General features: G+C 32.0%; 1 protein-coding gene across 50 annotated transcripts in view; it reads right to left on the bottom strand.

Annotated features, from left to right (window-relative positions):
• Window positions 1–6,466: 6,466 nt before the first annotated feature.
• The window catches only part of LOC129799312 (phosphatidylinositol-binding clathrin assembly protein LAP), a 72,819-nt gene continuing 60,585 nt past the window's right edge, over window positions 6,467–18,700 (bottom strand). For 24 of the 50 annotated variants that reach the window (XM_055843075.1, XM_055843072.1, XM_055843068.1 and 21 more), the window contains 3 exons: window positions 17,078–17,177; window positions 12,965–13,206; window positions 6,467–9,575 (listed from right to left, as the gene is read on the bottom strand). In XM_055843075.1, the coding sequence (XP_055699050.1) occupies window positions 12,994–13,206; window positions 17,078–17,177 (313 nt within the window). In that variant the 3' untranslated portion in view covers window positions 6,467–9,575; window positions 12,965–12,993. Of the gene's footprint in view, window positions 9,576–12,964; window positions 13,207–16,506; window positions 16,597–17,077; window positions 17,178–18,700 lie in introns of all 50 variants that reach the window. The other 26 variants (XM_055843065.1, XM_055843117.1, XM_055843088.1 and 23 more) reach the window with 2 other exon arrangements.

An 18,700-nucleotide genomic window follows, 5' to 3' on the forward strand; every position in this document is an offset into this window, starting at 1 on the left:
AACAGAAAATATTCAAAACAGAGAAAAACCTTCCAATTGTTCAACTTTTAAGTGAATTTATCCAAGACGCAGGCTAGAGCATTGTACTCTAGGCTAGAGCAGTAAATTGAGAGCAATTTTTCCGCGGGAAATTCTCTATGTAATCCAATAAAATATTCATTGGAAAGGACAGAATTCAATAAATCATACAAGTACATCATAAGCAAATCAGACATAAATCATAAACAAATCAAAAACAAAAAATAAATTGGAATTAATTAATCCGAAATATCTTGAAATTGCTATAAATCACTGAAGACGTTACTTGATTTTCTCATAGAATAATTTTTACGATTTGTTGGAATACTTTTATTCAAATAACAAAAGAAAATAAAATAAAACAAAGAGAAGCAGAATAAAGAAGACCGAAATTCCAATTAGTCTGACGCCATCAGAAACAAATTATCAAACAAATTATTACAATACTCTTATTCTTTCTTAATTTTGAATAAAATTTTTGAATTTATTGAATAATAGAGTTCATGCCTTCAAATATGAAATTCTTTAATTTTTCCTAAGAGTGTAACTGTGTTATCATAGGGGAGGGTGGGGCAGTTTACCTACGGGGCAGTTTCAATTTTTACATATTCTTCTTATACTTTTGAAAGGAATGGGATAAAACCTTTATGTTATTGAAGAGATAAATGAGACCCATGTTCATAAAAATAATTAATTTCGTGATTCTTCTCGTTTGAATTCTGTAATTGGTTTTATAAAACTGCATAAAAATGAAACATTTTGTAATGTTTTATTTTCAACAATTTCTGAACCATTGCACTTATCTATCGAAGTAACATAATTGTATTAAATTACCAGTGGTTTTATGTTTATTTATAAGGCATTTAGCGTTGAATGAAATCTAAGACGGTTCTGACAATTTTGATTTGAGTTCCGAAACTTCGCTAGGGGCAGTTTCATGCAAGCACACCGAGAAGTTTCCAGTATCTAACAATTTACTTTTTCAATAAAAATTAACTTAAAATGACCATTGAAAACGTTTTGTATCTGTTTTTGTCGATAAAGTTCGAAATTATGAAAAATAGTATTTCCTAAAAGTTCATAAAAAAAATTTAAAAAAATAATCTTTCAGTGTTTTTTAATTGCTTGAAAATGATAAATTTAATTGTTATAATATCTTTTCAAAATGTTTTCAGCAAGATATTGTAAATTTTTTTTAGTATTATAAAAATTCAAGACTTTAAAATAATATTATAAAACTGTTATACTAAAAAGGACATGTTCTAAGGCGATATAATGATCTAACAATGTACAGAATTGGCTTAGCACTACAAAAGACATTTCTTTCGTTTAAAAATTCAAAGAGAATTGCTCAATTAATGAGAAATAGGCTTGAAAATCCTTGGCGATATTTTATTTTCTCTGTATGATTAATTAGTGTTCAAATTCTGTTATAAAGTTCTTGTTAGATTATATTTTTAGGTTTTAGAGTCTTAGAAGACTTCAAAATAGTAATTTTAATCAATTCTGGTATCTCAAATTTCCTATAAACACGTTTTATCTTTCTCAAAAATTGCCTCATTTTTATCTTGAAATTGCCCCGGAATGGGGGACTTTCACACATTCTGCCTTTCAAGTGAAATGAATTTCTCCACAATAGACTAATAAAATTAAAGGATTATTGGTATTATTTTTATTAACCCTAAACCCAACTGTAATTCACAGAATATACAAAGTTTTACTTCTGTTTATCATCTTTTTGCAAAATGGTCTCAAAATCCATTTTGCAATTTAGGGGTGAAACTGCCTCACCCTCCCCTACTTGCACATTAAAATTTTAATATGATTCACATTAATTGTTGCTGGTGAGAGTCCAAATGTGTAATTTGTGTGTTTGAATCATTTTATATTCAAAATTTGATCTATTTGTTGATAAAAAGGTAGACTTTGGCCCGCAAAATTTGATATAAATTGATTTATAGCATTAATGCGATTTTCTCTTTAATTTTTTAATGTGAAAAATATTTATGCTTTAGGTAAATTTAAACTTATTTTTGCAGGCCAAGTCCACTTCTTTATCAATAAATAGAAAAACCCCAAATATTAATGACTCAAAGACAGAAATAACATATTTGGACGCTCACCAGCGACAATTAATGTGAATCACATTAAAATTTTAATGTGCAAGTGTGATAACGCCGTAAGTCTCTTAGGAAGAGAGAACGTTACAAGGGAGAGTACTTTCCCTACTAGGCTAATCTTTTTAATCCTTTCAGAGAATAGATCCTTCCCAAGAAGCTTTTTATAAAATCTTTAATAAAGAATACATATTTTAATAATAGTTCAATCTCAACACAAATATAAAGTTCGACATTCGATAACAATTTGAAAAAAAAAACAAAAAAATTGAAAGAAAAGTTATTTTGTGCTTTTCTTTTTTTGTTGGGTGACCTGGGTGGCTTTATTTAATTTGCAGTGAGTTCTAAAACCAGTAAGTTTTCTTATAGAGAAAACTTCTTGTGAAAATTGATACTTTGAAAAGAATTAAAGCTACAATGGAGAACACGTTTGTTCTGGATTGAACTTCAACTTTTCATGCCAAAAACAGCTTTTGGAAAACGGGTTAGAAAAGCATATTTCTCGTTAAAGTATTAAATTTCTTATTAAAGTATTTCAACTGGATATTTCCTCCACTTTTACAAGTAAAATGATTTCCAAACAATAGATTTAGAATTTAGAGAAATTCATGAAGATCTCAAAGAGAAATTCATGAAGTTACCGCTTTTCAATCGATTTGAACCGATTTATAAGTTGGTTTAGGACAAACATTATTTATCGGTTCATAACTGGTTCATTACGGGTCCAAAACTGATTTGAATCGATTTATAATTTACTCAACACATTGTACAAAATATCTATGGAGTTATAAACTTTTACTCATCGCGAAAAGCCTTATTATTGAACTCAAAGGATGCAAAAGGAGCATTAAGAAGCATTGAAAATAGAATGACCTCGACCAAAGTATTCCAGTCATTCCAGTTATACCACATTCCATCACAAACTCTGTGTTGAAGTTTTCAGAAAGTCTCCGGAAGAAACATCAGATCACAGAGGCTTAGGGCCTTGACAGTCCTGAGGATTAGCCGAGAGACGGCTTAGTGTAATTATACTCGACATAATAGTTAAACTTAACTTCCATCATTTTCCACTAAGTCGTCTCTCGGCTTAAGTCGTAAGTGTGTCTAGGGCATTACACAGTGCCCTAAGAGAGCAAGCAAAGGAGGATATTATAAGGTGGGTTCTTTATGCAGCCAAATGTAGCTTTTCCATCACGAAAGTCTGATTGGATTACTATCCCCTGCGGGGAGAATCAATATTAGTAGTACTCCACTATTACGAGAAAAATATTTGGAACCATAAAAACTTATTAAACAAAATAATAAAAACTTGTGAAAGTGCATAAAAAATGCTTTTCTTTTCTTTTGTAAGGTAAAGTACCCTTACTCGACCGGGTTCCTCTATTCGACCGGTGGGACAATTTTTGAATATTTGATGGTGAATTTCATCAATTTCTATGAATTTGTCACTGATTCGTATTATTTAAAGAATAATTGACCTATTAATGTTAGATCATACACAAAATATTATAGCAAATATAAATCTACCGGTCGAATAGAGGAACCGGTCGAATAAAGGGTACTTTACCTTATTAAAATTATTTTATTACTAAGTTTGTTTTATATAATTTGAAATTGTGGCCATAAGTTATTCCACGAGTGGCCACAAGTTCGTAAGAGGCCACAAGTTATGAATTTTACATGGTTGGGAAAATCACATATTTTCCGGAACTTGAGGGATTTTCCTAGTAAATTCATTTGGATATATTGAAGGAAACCACTTGAGAAATTACTCTTAAAAGGACAATGGGCAGAAATGTATGGGAGCTGGTCCAACTCTTCCCCACAGATAGGAGTAGGCCCATTTTGTAGGTATAGGTGTATGACTTAAAAATTACTGAGACCCGAGTCAAAAAGGATTGTCAGTCCTAGGGAAATTAGCGATATCCTTCTGAAAATTCAAAAGTTTAATGTTTTATTTCTTGAAAACGGCTTAACCAATCTTAATGAAATTCGGGTCAAAGCTAATGTGCGATCTAAGCTTTAAATATATATTTTTGGATTTTATCTTTGACTGCTCTATCTGGTGGCTCTCATACAATCTAATCGCGTTTTAAAGCCTTCGAACATTACAGGACAATAAAATGAAGAAAAAAATCGTTTGACGGGAAACTATTGGTATTTTGGGAGTCCTTGGTGCGTCTTGAACATATCTCAAAAAGAAACTTATAGTCCGTCGCGTCAAGTTTCTGAGATATCTTAAAATAAAAGTTCTTAAAAAAAATAGGTAGAATTATTTTTATGAAACTTACTTCCTTTCTCGATAACGGTATATCGTACGTTGTCAGTGACAAAGAACTATTTCTAAAGGAGAACTCAGGGAATATTTTCCTAGAAGAAACCTTACCCCTATCACTCCGTTTTCCTTGTAGTTATCCAGATTTTCCTCAAATATCCTCGAATGTCCTTTAATTCAATTAGAAGTATTTCGTCCTTTTTTCTCCTTAAAAGAAATATTCTCCTCAAAAAAGGTGCTACGGTTGCTGAAGTTTGTAGGGTTGGAAAGGTACCGTTACCAAGGGAATTTTAACGAAAGGCTCAGAGTATAATGGCTAAATTAAAATATTTTTACACTAAACTTATTATTCAAATTTTTTGAATAACGGTAACTTTTAGGACCATGTGATCTTCAGAGGTTAACTCTTTTTCTTTCAAGGAGAATGTTTACTGAGCAGACATTTCCCTACATTACAATCCTTTATATGAATTTAAAGAATATTCTAGGATTTATTAGGTAAATCTGGAAAATTGCAGAGAAAATGAAGAGAAAAAGATATAGTTTGTTCTAGAAAAATCATTGAGCCCTTCTTTACAAATTGTTCTTTGAAATGACTAACATAAGATAAACTGTTATTTTATAAAAGGAGTTTTGTAAAAAAATCGTTACTTTTCTTAATTATATGTTTTATATTCTAGTGCTTTTCCTACATACTTTTGGGGTTGGTCCCGGAACAAAAGTTGTTACCTTTGCCAATACCTATTCGATGGTATATGTCTTATTCGTGGCGAAAGGTTGGACCATTTTGCCCACTGTCCTTTTGCTTTAATTAGTCAAAAAGATCATCAGCTGTAAGAAGATATGTCCTTAATGTGGCCATAAGTAATGCCTGCGCCTGCACCCTATAACCAACTCATTTCAAACTTGTGCCAGCTGGGTTCTGTATTAAAAACTTTCTTCCAGATATTTTCGGTAATGCCAGCTGGTTGATTGAAAATATTTAGTGTTTTTTTCTTGTGAAAAAAAGTATTTTAAATCCAAAGATTTAATTAAAAGTTAAGTGCAATCATTCCCCTACAAGGTGAGTAAATCGATTTTTATGAAACAATAATATTTTAAAAAGAAATTAGTGAATTTGTGGCTGTTTACATTTTGCTCTAAAATGGGCGCTTCGCAAATCAATATTTTTTTCCGGGAAGAAAGAGCCAAAGTCCTTCTCATAGGAAATGTCTGTGGTTACTGCTGAAGATCTCGCGGAATGGTTTCAGAATTGTCTAGAATATTCTTGTAAATTGAGTGATCCAATTAAAAGACCATTTGATCCACTTAGCGAAGAGGCGATCCACAGCTGATTTATTTTCGAGTTGAAAATATTGCTACCATATCGTACATTTGAGTATGTCTAGCTCGCAAGAATAATAGCGTTAGGGAACAAGTGCAGAATTTTAGCGTTTACTTCCATGGAGTCTTGGCCGGAAAGATATCGGAAAATGTACTTGGACTTGGAATATTCAATGGAATTTTTTTTTCAATTTCCAGAGAATATTCTCAAATATATTAGCAGAAAATTCCTCGAATATATTTCGCGTATATCCAAGCGAAAGACATATGATAACTCCGTGGAACTTTACGCAGAATATTACCAGGTTTTTCCATGGAGACTAACGCGGAAAAATAGCGGATAAATTCCACGGATTTTTCTTTTAAAGTGAAACCTTGCGGCCGATCGGCTATAGGGGAGCTCTCACAGTAATTAAGATAAATCACATTTCCGAAAAGTTTTCTTGAATTTACCACGTATTTTTTATATTTTGTCATATGAATTTGTCATACTGTTACAGAATCCCTCTGCAAGTCTCTTAAACCGTTGAAAATATTAATTTATTTTTTCCGGGTTTTTCTTAATGAAGATAATCATGTCAAAACGATTTTCTTGTAGGTCATAAGGGTTGACAATTTGGGGACAAGAAAACTCCTAAGCAGATTCCAAGATTCTAAAGTTAACCATCCAATTAAAGATCTTGAAAAACCTCATTTTCCTTGCTAATCCTCAAAGTTTTCATGTAAAACGCAGTTTTTGATTCAAGCTACATTTATATATTTCAATTTTTCCCTTCTATTACAATTCTTTTCTCGCATTTTCTGGAGAAAAGCCACTAGCACTCTCTCTCTTTCTCTCTCTATTTTACACACTTGATTTTCATGAGGTCCTCGAGCATCCTGCAGCCTCATCATCTGCACAGGCTTGTTCTTTTTTTGTTTCAACTCCCATTTTTCTTTAAACCTTTTTTTTTGTATTTTACGTAACACATTGTCAATATATATACTATATATAATATATATTTCATATCTCTTCATCATTGTATTTATATTTGATATAATAATTTTTCTTCTTTTTTTCTGTAATTAATGCAATGAATAAATTTGCGTAATCTACGTAATAACTTTTTTTCTTGTAACACGTTAACATAAAATACATTATATCTGCATTTTTTTCTCTTAAAATTTTTCTTCATAATATTTATAATTCATAATTTTTGAATCTTTTTTTTCCTTTCTCAATAATTTTGTTTCTTCTACAATTTTTTTTCCTTTTTCTTTCAATAATTAAATGTAAAAAATAATATATATAATCTTTCTTTTTTCTATAAATATTCCTCGAAAATAATTATTTTTTTGGGGGAGAGGGATGACAAAAAAAAATATAATAGAAAAATATATAATAAAAATGATCTATATACAAATTTCCACAATTTATAATTAACTTAAAGTTACCTTCAAATATTCAATCAATCCACTAAAGTCAAGAAGAATTGTAAATAGTTTTTTCTAATATTTTTTTCTTTTTTTTTTTACTTTCAGCATTTTATTTTTCTCATTTACTCTCTCTCTACGTTCTTCAATTACTCTCTCGCGATTTTTTTTTTACTTTTTTCTTTTGATAATTTATTGTCGAGGAACATTTTCTTTAAACTATTTTTTTTTTCTTTTAATATTTTTACAATATTTTCTCCGCTGATTTTTCTCACTTTTTTTTTGTTCAATGGAAAAGCGAAAAAAATCTTCATTTAGCAATGGAAATAAATAATTTATAGTTAATTATTATCAACAGATTTTCTTTACTATTTCACAATTTATATTTGTTGATGATTATTTTTTTTAATGCCTTTTCAATATTTTTTTTTCAAGTTAATGATCGATGACAAAAATAAATCACAAAAAGTCAGTTTTATTCGATTTAAACAGGCAGAAAAATTAATTCTTTGTTCCCCTTTTTTCCCCATTTTCTTTTGCAGTCTCTCCTCATTCACACTGCAAAATGGCACAATTTTTTTCTAACTCATTTAATTATTTAATTTCTTTTTCTTTTCATACGCAAAATGTGCCGTTTTTATTACTTCAATTTCTAAATATTTCAATCAACATTCTCTTTCAACACTCAATATTGTAAGCCCTACAGAAAAAGAATTATGCTTCCCTTATGCGTAAATCTACAATGAAAATACTGAATGAAAGATTTTCTAAATATTCTTGGTAAAAAAAAGAAATATTTAAACGTCTGTGAAACGTTTTTTCTTTACAGAGAAGAAAAATTCAATAATTATTTCTTGATGGATAATTAAATTTAACTGGAATGATGAATTCAACAAAGGTCCCTTCAGTGGAGGAATTTTCTAAAATCGAAAAGAGGTTAGAATTTAAAGTGAGGTTATGTTGGCAATCACATAAGCTTAGAAGAATTTTTTTTCTGAAGGAGAAGCCTCTCAATTCATCGTCCAAAGTATTTTTTGCTTCAAATTTTAGCATTTAGAAGAAACTAAAAGAGATCTGGAAACGTTTTTGCTTGTGAATTCAGAAAGTTAGGTTAAGTTTCCCTTGTAATTTTAAGGTTATGTACCTCAAATCTTTATATTTTACCTGAATCTCTTCTTCTCTTTAAAAAAAAATCAAAAGAAAAGAAAGTCCAGTAAGCAGAATTATGTAAATTTCCTAAAATCTACAAAGAAGTTTAAATTCAAATTGAGGTTATGATGGCAATTGTACAAACTAAGAAGAATTGACTCAACGGGAAAGCTTCATAATTTATCGCTTAAATTCATTTTTACTTGAAATTTTAGCATTTGGAATAATCTGGAAACGTCTTTATTAACCAATTCAGAAAGTTAGGTTAAGTTTCCATTGTAATTTTAAGGTTATGTGTCTCAAATCTTTATATTTTAACTGAATCTCTTCTCCTCTTTCAAAAAAATCAAAAGAAAAGAAAATTTCGTAAGCAGAATTATGGAAATTTCCTAAAATCTACAAAAAAAAGTTTAAATTCAAATTGAGGTTATGATGGCAATTGCAATAACTTAGAAGAATTGGCGTAACAGGAGAGCTTCATAATTTATCGTTTAGAAGTGCTTTTAACTTCAAATTTTAGCATTTGGAATAATTCAGAAATGTCTTTGTAAACCTATTCACAAAGCTAGGTTAAGTTTCCCTTTTAATTGTGAGGTTATGTAGCTTAAATCTTTATATTTTCACTGAAAATCTTCTCTACTAATATAGTTACGTCTCGAAAATAGACTTTCGGACGAGAATTTTCGATCCTCCGTACCAACATAACCTAACTTTTCAACATAAACTCCCTGCAATCCTGGAACATTCCTCCACTGATGAAGCTTCACAAAAAAATATTTGGTGGTCTCTTCGACAATATTTAACCCTCTAGAAAAAAAGTCAGGGTAATTACGGGGCAACTGTACAAAAAAATTACGTAACAATGAGGCAAAGAATTCTTTGATACAATTTGCATCAAAATTATGCACAGAAATATCCTTCGAACATAAATTCCCAACTTCAAATGAATTTTGTCAATGAAAAGAACTCCCTTCCTAGCTAATTCTCTTCAATTAATGATACTTCCTTAACTTTTTGAACAAGAACTAAGATTACACATTTAGCTCAATAATTGGCCTGGGACATCTTCTGTGAGACTTCTTTTTCTCTCACAAAACTTTCTACAAGGGGTTTGTTTTTTTTTGCTTTTTTCTTCTTGTGAAGAAAAAAAAAGTATAACGATGGAGTTGCATCTAATGCTGTGACAATTATTTTCAGTACAATTTCCTACGTCTTTCCTTCTTCTCCAACATCTCATTTACAATGCAATGAACTCATGAATTTTCGGACGAATAAATTAACTGCAAAAAACAAATGTTAGACTTTAATAAATATTCATTTTTTTATTACAAAAGTAAAAATCTGAAAGTAAAGAAAAGATATATCAAATAGAATGAAAAGTCTCATACATATAGCCAAGAGGTTAGAATGAAATTTGAGGTTATGTTGTACCTAACCTCAAATACTAAATCAAATTTTATAGTCCAAAATACTTATATTGAGTCTCATTCCTAAAATAAGCTGTATTAAAACATCGTTAAAGAAAAAGTGTTAAAGATTTAGCCGACAAAGCTGTTGGATATCTAACCGACAAGGAAATTTTCTAGAGATCTAGGCGATGAGTAAACCGTTGCAGATCTGGCCAACTTTTTTTTTAGAGATCTAGCCGACAATAAAATTGGTGAAGATTTGACCGAAGATTGTTTCGAGATCTGACCGACAAGGAAATTGTTGGAGACCTGGCCGACATGATTTTTTGGATTCGAGATCTACCCGAAAACGAAAATTGTTGGTAATCTGACCGACATGATTGTTTGAACATCTGGCCGACACGATTATTTAGAAATTTGTCCGACAAGAAAATTGTTTGAAATTTGGCCGACAAAAAAATCGTTGAAGATCTGACTGATGAGAAAATTGTTGGAGATCTGGCCAACAAGACAATTGTTAGGGATCCGGTCAACAAGATTGTTGGAGATCTGACCGAAAAGGAAACTGTTACAGATCTAGCCAATATTATTTTTTGGAGATCTAGACGACAAGAGAATTATTAAAGATGTGGTCGACATGATTGTTTGGAGATCTGGCCGACAAAGAAATAGTTAGAGATCTGGCCGACTATTTGGAGATCTGATCGACACGATTGTTTGGAAATTTGGCCGGCAAAGAAATTGTTGGAGATCTGGAGGACATGATTTTTTGTTGATTTGCCCGACAATTTTTTTTGGAGATCTGGCCGACACGATTGTTTGGAGATCTGACCGACACGGTTGTTGGATATCAATAATAAAGTTGTTGGAGATCTGGACAGCATTATTGTTGGAGATTTCACCGAAAACAAAATTGTTTGGAGATCTAGCCGACAAAAGAATTATTAAAGATCTGATCGACATGACTTTTTAGACATCTGGCCAACACGATTGTTTGAACATTTAGCCGACACGATAGTGTGGACATCTGGACGACAAGGAAACCGTTGCAGATCTGATTTTTGGAGATCTGGCCGACAAGAGAATTATTAAATATCTCGTCGACATGATTGTTTGGAGATCTGACCGATACGATTGTATAGAGATCTGGCCGACAACGAAACCGTTGCAGATCTGGACAACATGATTTTTGGAGATCTGACCGACAAAAAAAGTGTTGGAGATCTGGGTGACACGATTTTTTGAAAATTTGGCCGACAATATTGTTTGGAGATCTAGCCGACACGATTGTCTGGGGTCTAGCCGTCAAGAAAATTGTTTGGAAATTCGGCTGACAAGAAATTTGTTTAACATTTGGTCGACACGGCTGTTTGGAGATTTTGCCGACAATACTGTTTGGAGATCTGGCCGACACGGTTGTTGGATATCTGGCCGATAATAAAGTTGTTGGAGATCTGGACAACATTATTGTTGGAGATTTCACCGAAAAGAAAATTGTTTGGAGATCTAGCCGACAAAAGAATTATTAAAGATCTGATCGATATGACCTTTAGACATCTAGCCAACACGATTGTTTGGAGATTTAGCCGACACGATTGTTTAGACATCTGAACGACAAGGAAACCGTTGCAGATCTAGCCAACATGATTGTTTGGAGATTTGGCCGACAAGAGAATTAATTATTAAAGATCTGGTCGACATGATTGTTTGGAGATTTGACAGACACGATTGTATAGAGATCTGGCCGACAAGGAAACCGTTGCAGATCTAGCCAACATGATTGTTTGGAGATCTGGCCGACAAAGAAATTGTTGGAGATCTGGCCGACACGATTTTTTGGAGATTTTGCCGACAATATTGTTTGGAGATCTGACCGACAAAAAAATTGTTGGAGATCTGGCTGACATGTTTGTTTGGAGATCTGGCCGATAACGAAACCGTTGCAAATCTGACAAACATAATTGTTTGGACATTTAGTCGACAAGATAATTGTTGGAGATCTGACCAACAAGATTCTTTGGGCATTTCTTCAACTTGATTTTCGGGCGTCTTGGTCAAGCCAAGAAAAGAATACCTCAAATTAAAAATGAAGCTTTTTACTATACATAACAGTCACGCCAAAAGCAAGAAAAGTCTTGAAAGTTATTTTTAGATAAAATCCGGTTTCTAAAATTACATAACCTCTAAAAATTACATTTCATCTAGCTGTAACTCCTAAATTTCCGGTCAGGAAAAAGAAATATTAGTGTAAATTTTACCATTCAAAAACTAAGGTTAAAAAACTTGAACCTTTTTTATGTAATTTTGCAACATGGGTTCGCATAACCTCAAACATCTGTCAAATTTTACTAATTTTACAGTAAAGTAATGGTTAATCGTACAAAGATATTCCAGAATCGCCTAAGGATATTCCAAGTTTCGCAAGTCTCAAAATTTACTTTTAGATAGCAAATTTACATGAGGGTTCCGGAACTCACAATTCCTTTTCTAGGTTATGGTCTTTGATGTAAATCCCTCTTTTTCAACTCAAAAAAGTTAATATAAATTGCTTGAAAGCTGTCTATTTGTTCTTCATTTCAACAATTTAATAGTAATGAAATCGCACAGCATAAAAAATGCAATACTAGGTTATGTCATTTCTGTGTACATTTCAATTTTTCTTAACCTCTGATCCATTAAATTTTTTCTCTTACTGTTTCTTTCAACTAAGAAGTTCATTTAAAGCAGAAAATACTATTAAACTAAAAGCCGAATCACTTTTTTTTTGGAAGTGATATAACCTAAATTTGAATTATGAGTAATTATTTTTAAATTTGTATTTATAAACGAAGGGTAAATTCAATATTTGTACCAAAAATCTTTCAGAAAAAAAGTTTAAGAGCTTTACCAAAAGATGAAAATTCTATAGGATAGACATAACCTTAGTTTCCTTCTTAAATGCTTTTGGATATTACATAACCTAGAATCTTTCTTTTAAATCAGGTCTTTTCAAGTTTTGCATTTAAAAATCCGCTTCTTTGAGGCAATTCTGGATTTTATAAGTTATTTTGATGAATTTTCTTAGAAATATTGATAGTTTTTTAGGTTATGTCATTAAGATTTAGGTATAACACACATATCCAAAAACTAACCAAAGATTTCAGGGTTTCTGGTGATTCTTGGACTAGAAACATAACCTCCATTTATATATAACCTCATTTTTCAACCTAACCTCTTTTTCTCAGCTATTTGAGATCTTTTCATTAGGAATCCCTCCCTACCTTGGTTTTAAATGATGAAAAGTCCCAGTTTAGAGGGCTCCAAAGGGATCAAGTTGGACATTGGCTTGCTGGGGGACAGCTGGTTGAGTTGGTGCCACTTGTCCCTGAGGCATCATCATCCCTGGCGCAGGTTGTGCCATCATCCCTGGCATTCCCGGTTGTCCTGGCATTGCTGCCATTCCCGGCATGGCGCCCCCCATTGGAGCACCCATCATCGGGGGCCTCATGGGAGCCATTCCCTGCTACAAGACACAAAACACTCAATCATCCAGCAAATCTTCTCTACCATCCAACACCAAGGAACACAGAAGAAAAATCTCCAGGAAAGGGGCAGTAAAAGTTGTTACACACAAACAAAACCAAAAGAACTTTTATGGCACAAAAACACGCACAGCTAAATAAAATATTTTGGAGTTTTTGCAAATTATTCTCAAATGCAAGACACAAATCACCATTCAAAGTAGTACAAAAACATTAGATAAATTAATTAGAAAGAGATAAAAATAGAAAGATTTCCAACACCATTCCTTTTTTTGTCTTTTTGCTTGCATCTTGAACCCATTTTTCCTCCTGAACTCCTTTTTTTAGAACTTTTACAGAGCTTTCAACCAAGAGTACAATATTGTGTGATAGAGGGACTTGAAGAGACATTCACAAGAAAGCTACTTTCTCAATGCAAAATCCTTTTTTTTTTGGAGAAATAAACTGGAGATTTTAGCAGGTTTGAGATTTTATTTTAAAAAAAAACACTCAAAAGACTTGCAATTGAGTAGTATTGTAAAAGAATATGAATTACTTAGAATATTATGTTAAAAAATAACCTCAAAAAAATTATTGCGAATTTACACTGCAATGCAACTATAAAATTTTATTTTAAAAAAGGTTATGTCGAAGAAACAAATCGTAAGAACTTAGAAGAACGTTCTACTGAATCATTCTTGCGTAAAATCATCTAGAAATCTTATCTAAATTTCCGTCAAAAAGTTTAAACGATAAAAAAAATTAATCAGCCAATAAGACATTAATAATTTGAGGTTATGTTAAACTTAACCTCAAAAATTCTAGAAGGTTTTTGTATTACAAAATCCTTTGCGTAAAGGAATTTTTGATAAATAGCCATAACCTTGGTGATAAAATAAACTTGATCCGAAAATTCATTAAATTAAAAATATGTCATATCCTAACCTCAAAAAAGGAAAAGGATCACTCAAAATGTTTAATGAGTGTTTCTTAAATCCTAAAATAAGAAGAGACGCCGGATTTGTAATTTTAAAGAGAAAATTATATATTACATTGAATATGAAATCGTCTTGTTATGACATAACCTTTCTTTTCGAAGTTAGACCATACCTAACCTCAAATTCTAGGATAACTTTTCAACCAAATGAACGAATTAGGCTCAATATTTGAACAAACTTTCGAATAAAACCGTTCAGTAGCAATACTAAAACCTCCAAGCTTCTTACGAGTGAGTTATAATTTATCATTTTCAACGCACCTACAAAAAAATCTTGTCTTTAACCCTGCAACTGAAGGAAACTTCTAACCTCAATTGAAGAAGAAACTGCTATCAATTTAATTAGGTTCTGAACTAATTGACAAAATCGCCTAGTTTGTAGCGAACTTAATTTATTGATTATAGTGAAAATTACATAACCTAGAAAATCAATTGTATACGTACCAAATACAATTGAAACAAATTAATAACAAAAAATCCAGTATAGAAAAGAAGACACAAATTTAAGTTTATACCATTTTTGTCAAGTTAAAACTGTAATAAATAAAAAAAATTTCTAGTAAAATCCGTGTTTTCAATCATTCAAATGCTGCAATTTGCTTCTGTATGCGAAATCTTAACGTTCTGAATTTTCTAGGTTAGATATATTCAACATAACCTCATTTTACAGTGCGTTTTCAAACCAATTTCTCACTGACATTAAAAGCAAATAACATTAAAGTTCCATAAATTTAAATTCACTTGCAGTTTTCGTAACCTTGATTTTTTCCCAATTCTAACCTCATTCCAAGCCAATCCTAACCTCAATTTGAAATCGAATTTATTGTGATAAAAAGAGTACTTATATATGCTGTCTTGGGGCCTGGGAAAACCTAATTTTCCGCTTCCTCTTCTCTTCCTGGGTTTCCCAAGATTGCTCCATTCAATCTCCTCGTTAGCGCAATCTCGCGGGAATAGTGTTTAATCCGGAGATTTAAGGCTCTTGCTAAAAAATAACGGTTTTGTTTGGCCTACACTACCGACCACTACATATTGAGGCTAGAATGATCGCTCGTAGAGCAACTTCCTCTGAAGTTAACACAATTTTAAAATTATTAGCAGTTTTCTAACCTCAAATTATCAATTCAAGGTTTACCGGACGTCGAAAAATTTATAAAATTAATATTAAAATTAGTTTGAGGCGCTTTAGCTAACCTCAATTTCCAATTAACAATCCTTTTGATTACAGAAATGGTTAATTTGAGGTTAAGAATATAGTTTGTTTATTTTAGGTTAGAAGAGGATTTTAAAAGTATTTTACCGTCCCATTTCTTTCAAATATTTCCTTCATTTTTCAATTTCCTTCAGAAAAACATTTTTTTTATGAAAATTGTTCCCAATGTGCCTTAAAAAATAAAGGTTAGGGAAAAAATGAGTATAATACAGTATTGACAATACGGTTTTATACTTATTTATGATTTCCCTAACCATATTTTTTTAAGGCTTCTTCAAATTGGGTACAATTTTCATCAAAAATTGCTTTTTTGAAGGAAATCGTCTGCACTGTTGTTAGTAGAAACGTCAAAATTCTTTCAAAAATGCATTTTTTGTCGAAAAGTGGTCCTAATCCTTTGGTCAACCTACAGAGGTCTATAGAAAATTAATTCCAACTGTCAAAATACTTTAAAAATCTTCTAACCTCAATTTGCAATCGACTTTCCTTGTCATAGTAAAGTTATTAAAATTGAGGTTAGGATCATCACATGTGAGGCTATTTTCTCTGAGATTGAATCAATTTTGACTATTTTACAATTATCTAACCTCACTTTTAAGGAATTGCTAGCATTAAACTGAAAATAACTTGTCTTTAGATTGCAGAAAAGTTTTTTTTATTGAGGTTAGGATCTCTGCTAGTCGGACATTTTTCTTTCAAATTAAATATTTCAAATTTCAAATTTAATATAATATATTTTAAATACTTTTGCAGGTTTCCTAACCTGGAAATACTATTGAACTCTAAAAAGTAGGATTATTTGAGAACGAAGCCAGTTAGAACGATTTTCTTAACCTCAATTTTAAGTGATTTTGTACCGATGGACAATGGCTTCTGATGGGTTTCCCTGCATATTCTAACCTTCAGTTACTTTATTCAGTTATGCTCCTTAGCTAATAAACCCTCCAACAACAACATCAATTAAGAGAAAACATTGAGGTTAGGGTCGACAATTTTCATAACCTCAAAAAAGATCGCAAAGTTGCATCGCAGTATAATTTTTTGGTTGCTAAAATCTCCTGGTTTTCGCGGCCAAGATCACATCTCTCTTACCTGATTCAAGTACGGTGTCATAGCGGGAAAAGGAGCGTGTACTAACGGATGTATTGTGCTGGGACTTGGAGGAACTGGCATGCCTTGCGCCTACCACACATAAACACAATAACCGAAAAGAAAAAGAAAAAAAATCGCGGAAAATGCAACCAAAATGTAAGTTAAAAAAAAAACTTTAGAAATTTAAATTTATTTACACCTCAAATGAATTAAAAAAAATCATTGAAAAATTAGCATTATTATCCAAAATAGAAAAAAAAGTTTTGTGTGTTAATATTTCCAGAGACTCTTCTGGTAATAAGAGTCAGAGAAGTAGAATTATTTACAAAATAAAAGTCAAATATTCTCAAAGTAAATTTTAACCAGAAAAAAATATATTAAAATAATTAAAACGTTAATAAGAAAAATCATTAGAGAAAATAAAATTAGGAAAAAATACAATTTACAATATCTAATGCAGTTTCTGAGATAGTGGCTAATTGCTTGTCATTCCGTGGCCAGACTCTCGAGGGATTGTCTCAAAAGTGCAGAGCGAGTGAAAGGGTGAGAAATTGGGGTTGATGGAACTTACCATTGGACGATATCCTGCACCAGTTGTCGCCGCCATTGGCTGCGGTGTCCAATTTGCTCCTGGCTTTGCGGCATTCTTTGGGGAGTTCCACTGCATTCCTCTGCCAAAATCACATTATCCCATTAATTTTGTTACATTTTACAAACTCTGGGACATTCAGGGATTTCTGAATTTCTGATAAATTCTCTGAAACTAAGTTTTAGCATTTTCATGAGAACTTTTGCTCCAGAATGTAAAACTTTTTTTGATAAGACGGCGACAGTCGCAACTAGCAACTGACTCAAATTATTTCAATTTTCGATCACGAAAAACCGGTAAATTCGAGGGAATTTAGAAATATTTGAAAAGTGTCATTTTAGTGCCAAGTTTCTTCGAAGATTAAATTAAAAAATAGGCCATTTAGCGAATGCACGCACCACAAAATATCCCAACTAATTGACTAAGTAGTCAATAAAACTAGAATTCTAATTGTATTAGGCTACCAAATTTCAAAGAAAAGTAATCTAAAATCCTTTTTACTCTTAATTTTTGATTAAAAAAGAACTATTTCTCAGAGACGCAAACCTTTTTTGCCAAACACTGTAACGGTTTTCGCATTGTTTCAGTAGTTAATTCTTGTTAAATAGAATTTCCTGAACAGCGACGACATATCGCAAAAGATAATGCAACTTCTAATTGCTTCTGAAACAATGCGAAAACCCTTACAATGTTCTGTAAAAAAGGTTTGTGTCTTCGAGAAACAGTTTTTTTCATATGACTAGAAATTATTAGATGAGATTCTTAACAATCTCACTACTAATTTACTACTATAATCCTAACAAAATCTTATGTCCTGTGATCGGCCCCAAACTTTGCCAGAATGTGTTTGGCTACTTTCTGATCACGAATATATAGATGGCTAAAAACCGTTCACGTCCGTCCGTCCGTCTTTTCTTGTTCTTTTTTCAATAGCTCCGCCCTTATGACATCTATCAGGCTCAAATTTTAGTATGTTGTAGTTGGGCCTTAGAGCTTTCGAACAGTATCAAACTTGAGGTACCCTGACCCCCCTGACCCGAGCTATAAGGGTCCAAAAAAATTTCTTAAAATGGCCATAACTCCGGTTCTGATTGTCAGAATTTAAAAAGTGAGGACATTTTGGAAAGGTCTTCTGAAATACCACTTCCCTTCTAACGTCACAAGCTCATAAAACTACCGCTAGGGGTGCTATTATTAAAAAGAAGATTTTTCAATTTTCTAAGTTAAATAACTCAAAAATTTCTTCGTGAATCGGGCTGAAATTTTAGTATGTTATAGCCCTTGATTATACCTATGAAACAATAAAATACTTAAGTCGATCCATAACCCCTGACCCCAGCTATAAGGGGTCTAAGTTCGAAAATTGACCGGGCTCTATCTTTGGTTCTAATAAACATTTTGAGCTAAGTTTTGAGTTTTTGGTTTTGTCTCGATGAGCACTTTCAGATGGAAGTTCAAAAATTCACCACAGGTGGCGCAGCGATACCGTCAAAATTCATCAAAATTCAAACTCATATTTCTCAAGAACGGCATTGTGCAAGTTAATCAAATTTTACAGTATTGTAATCCAGTCCAGGATGTTTCCAAAAAGTGGCGAAAGTGCGC

Source organism: Phlebotomus papatasi, chromosome 1, assembly GCF_024763615.1.
Source record: "Phlebotomus papatasi isolate M1 chromosome 1, Ppap_2.1, whole genome shotgun sequence".
Classification (NCBI taxonomy): domain Eukaryota; kingdom Metazoa; phylum Arthropoda; class Insecta; order Diptera; family Psychodidae; genus Phlebotomus; species Phlebotomus papatasi.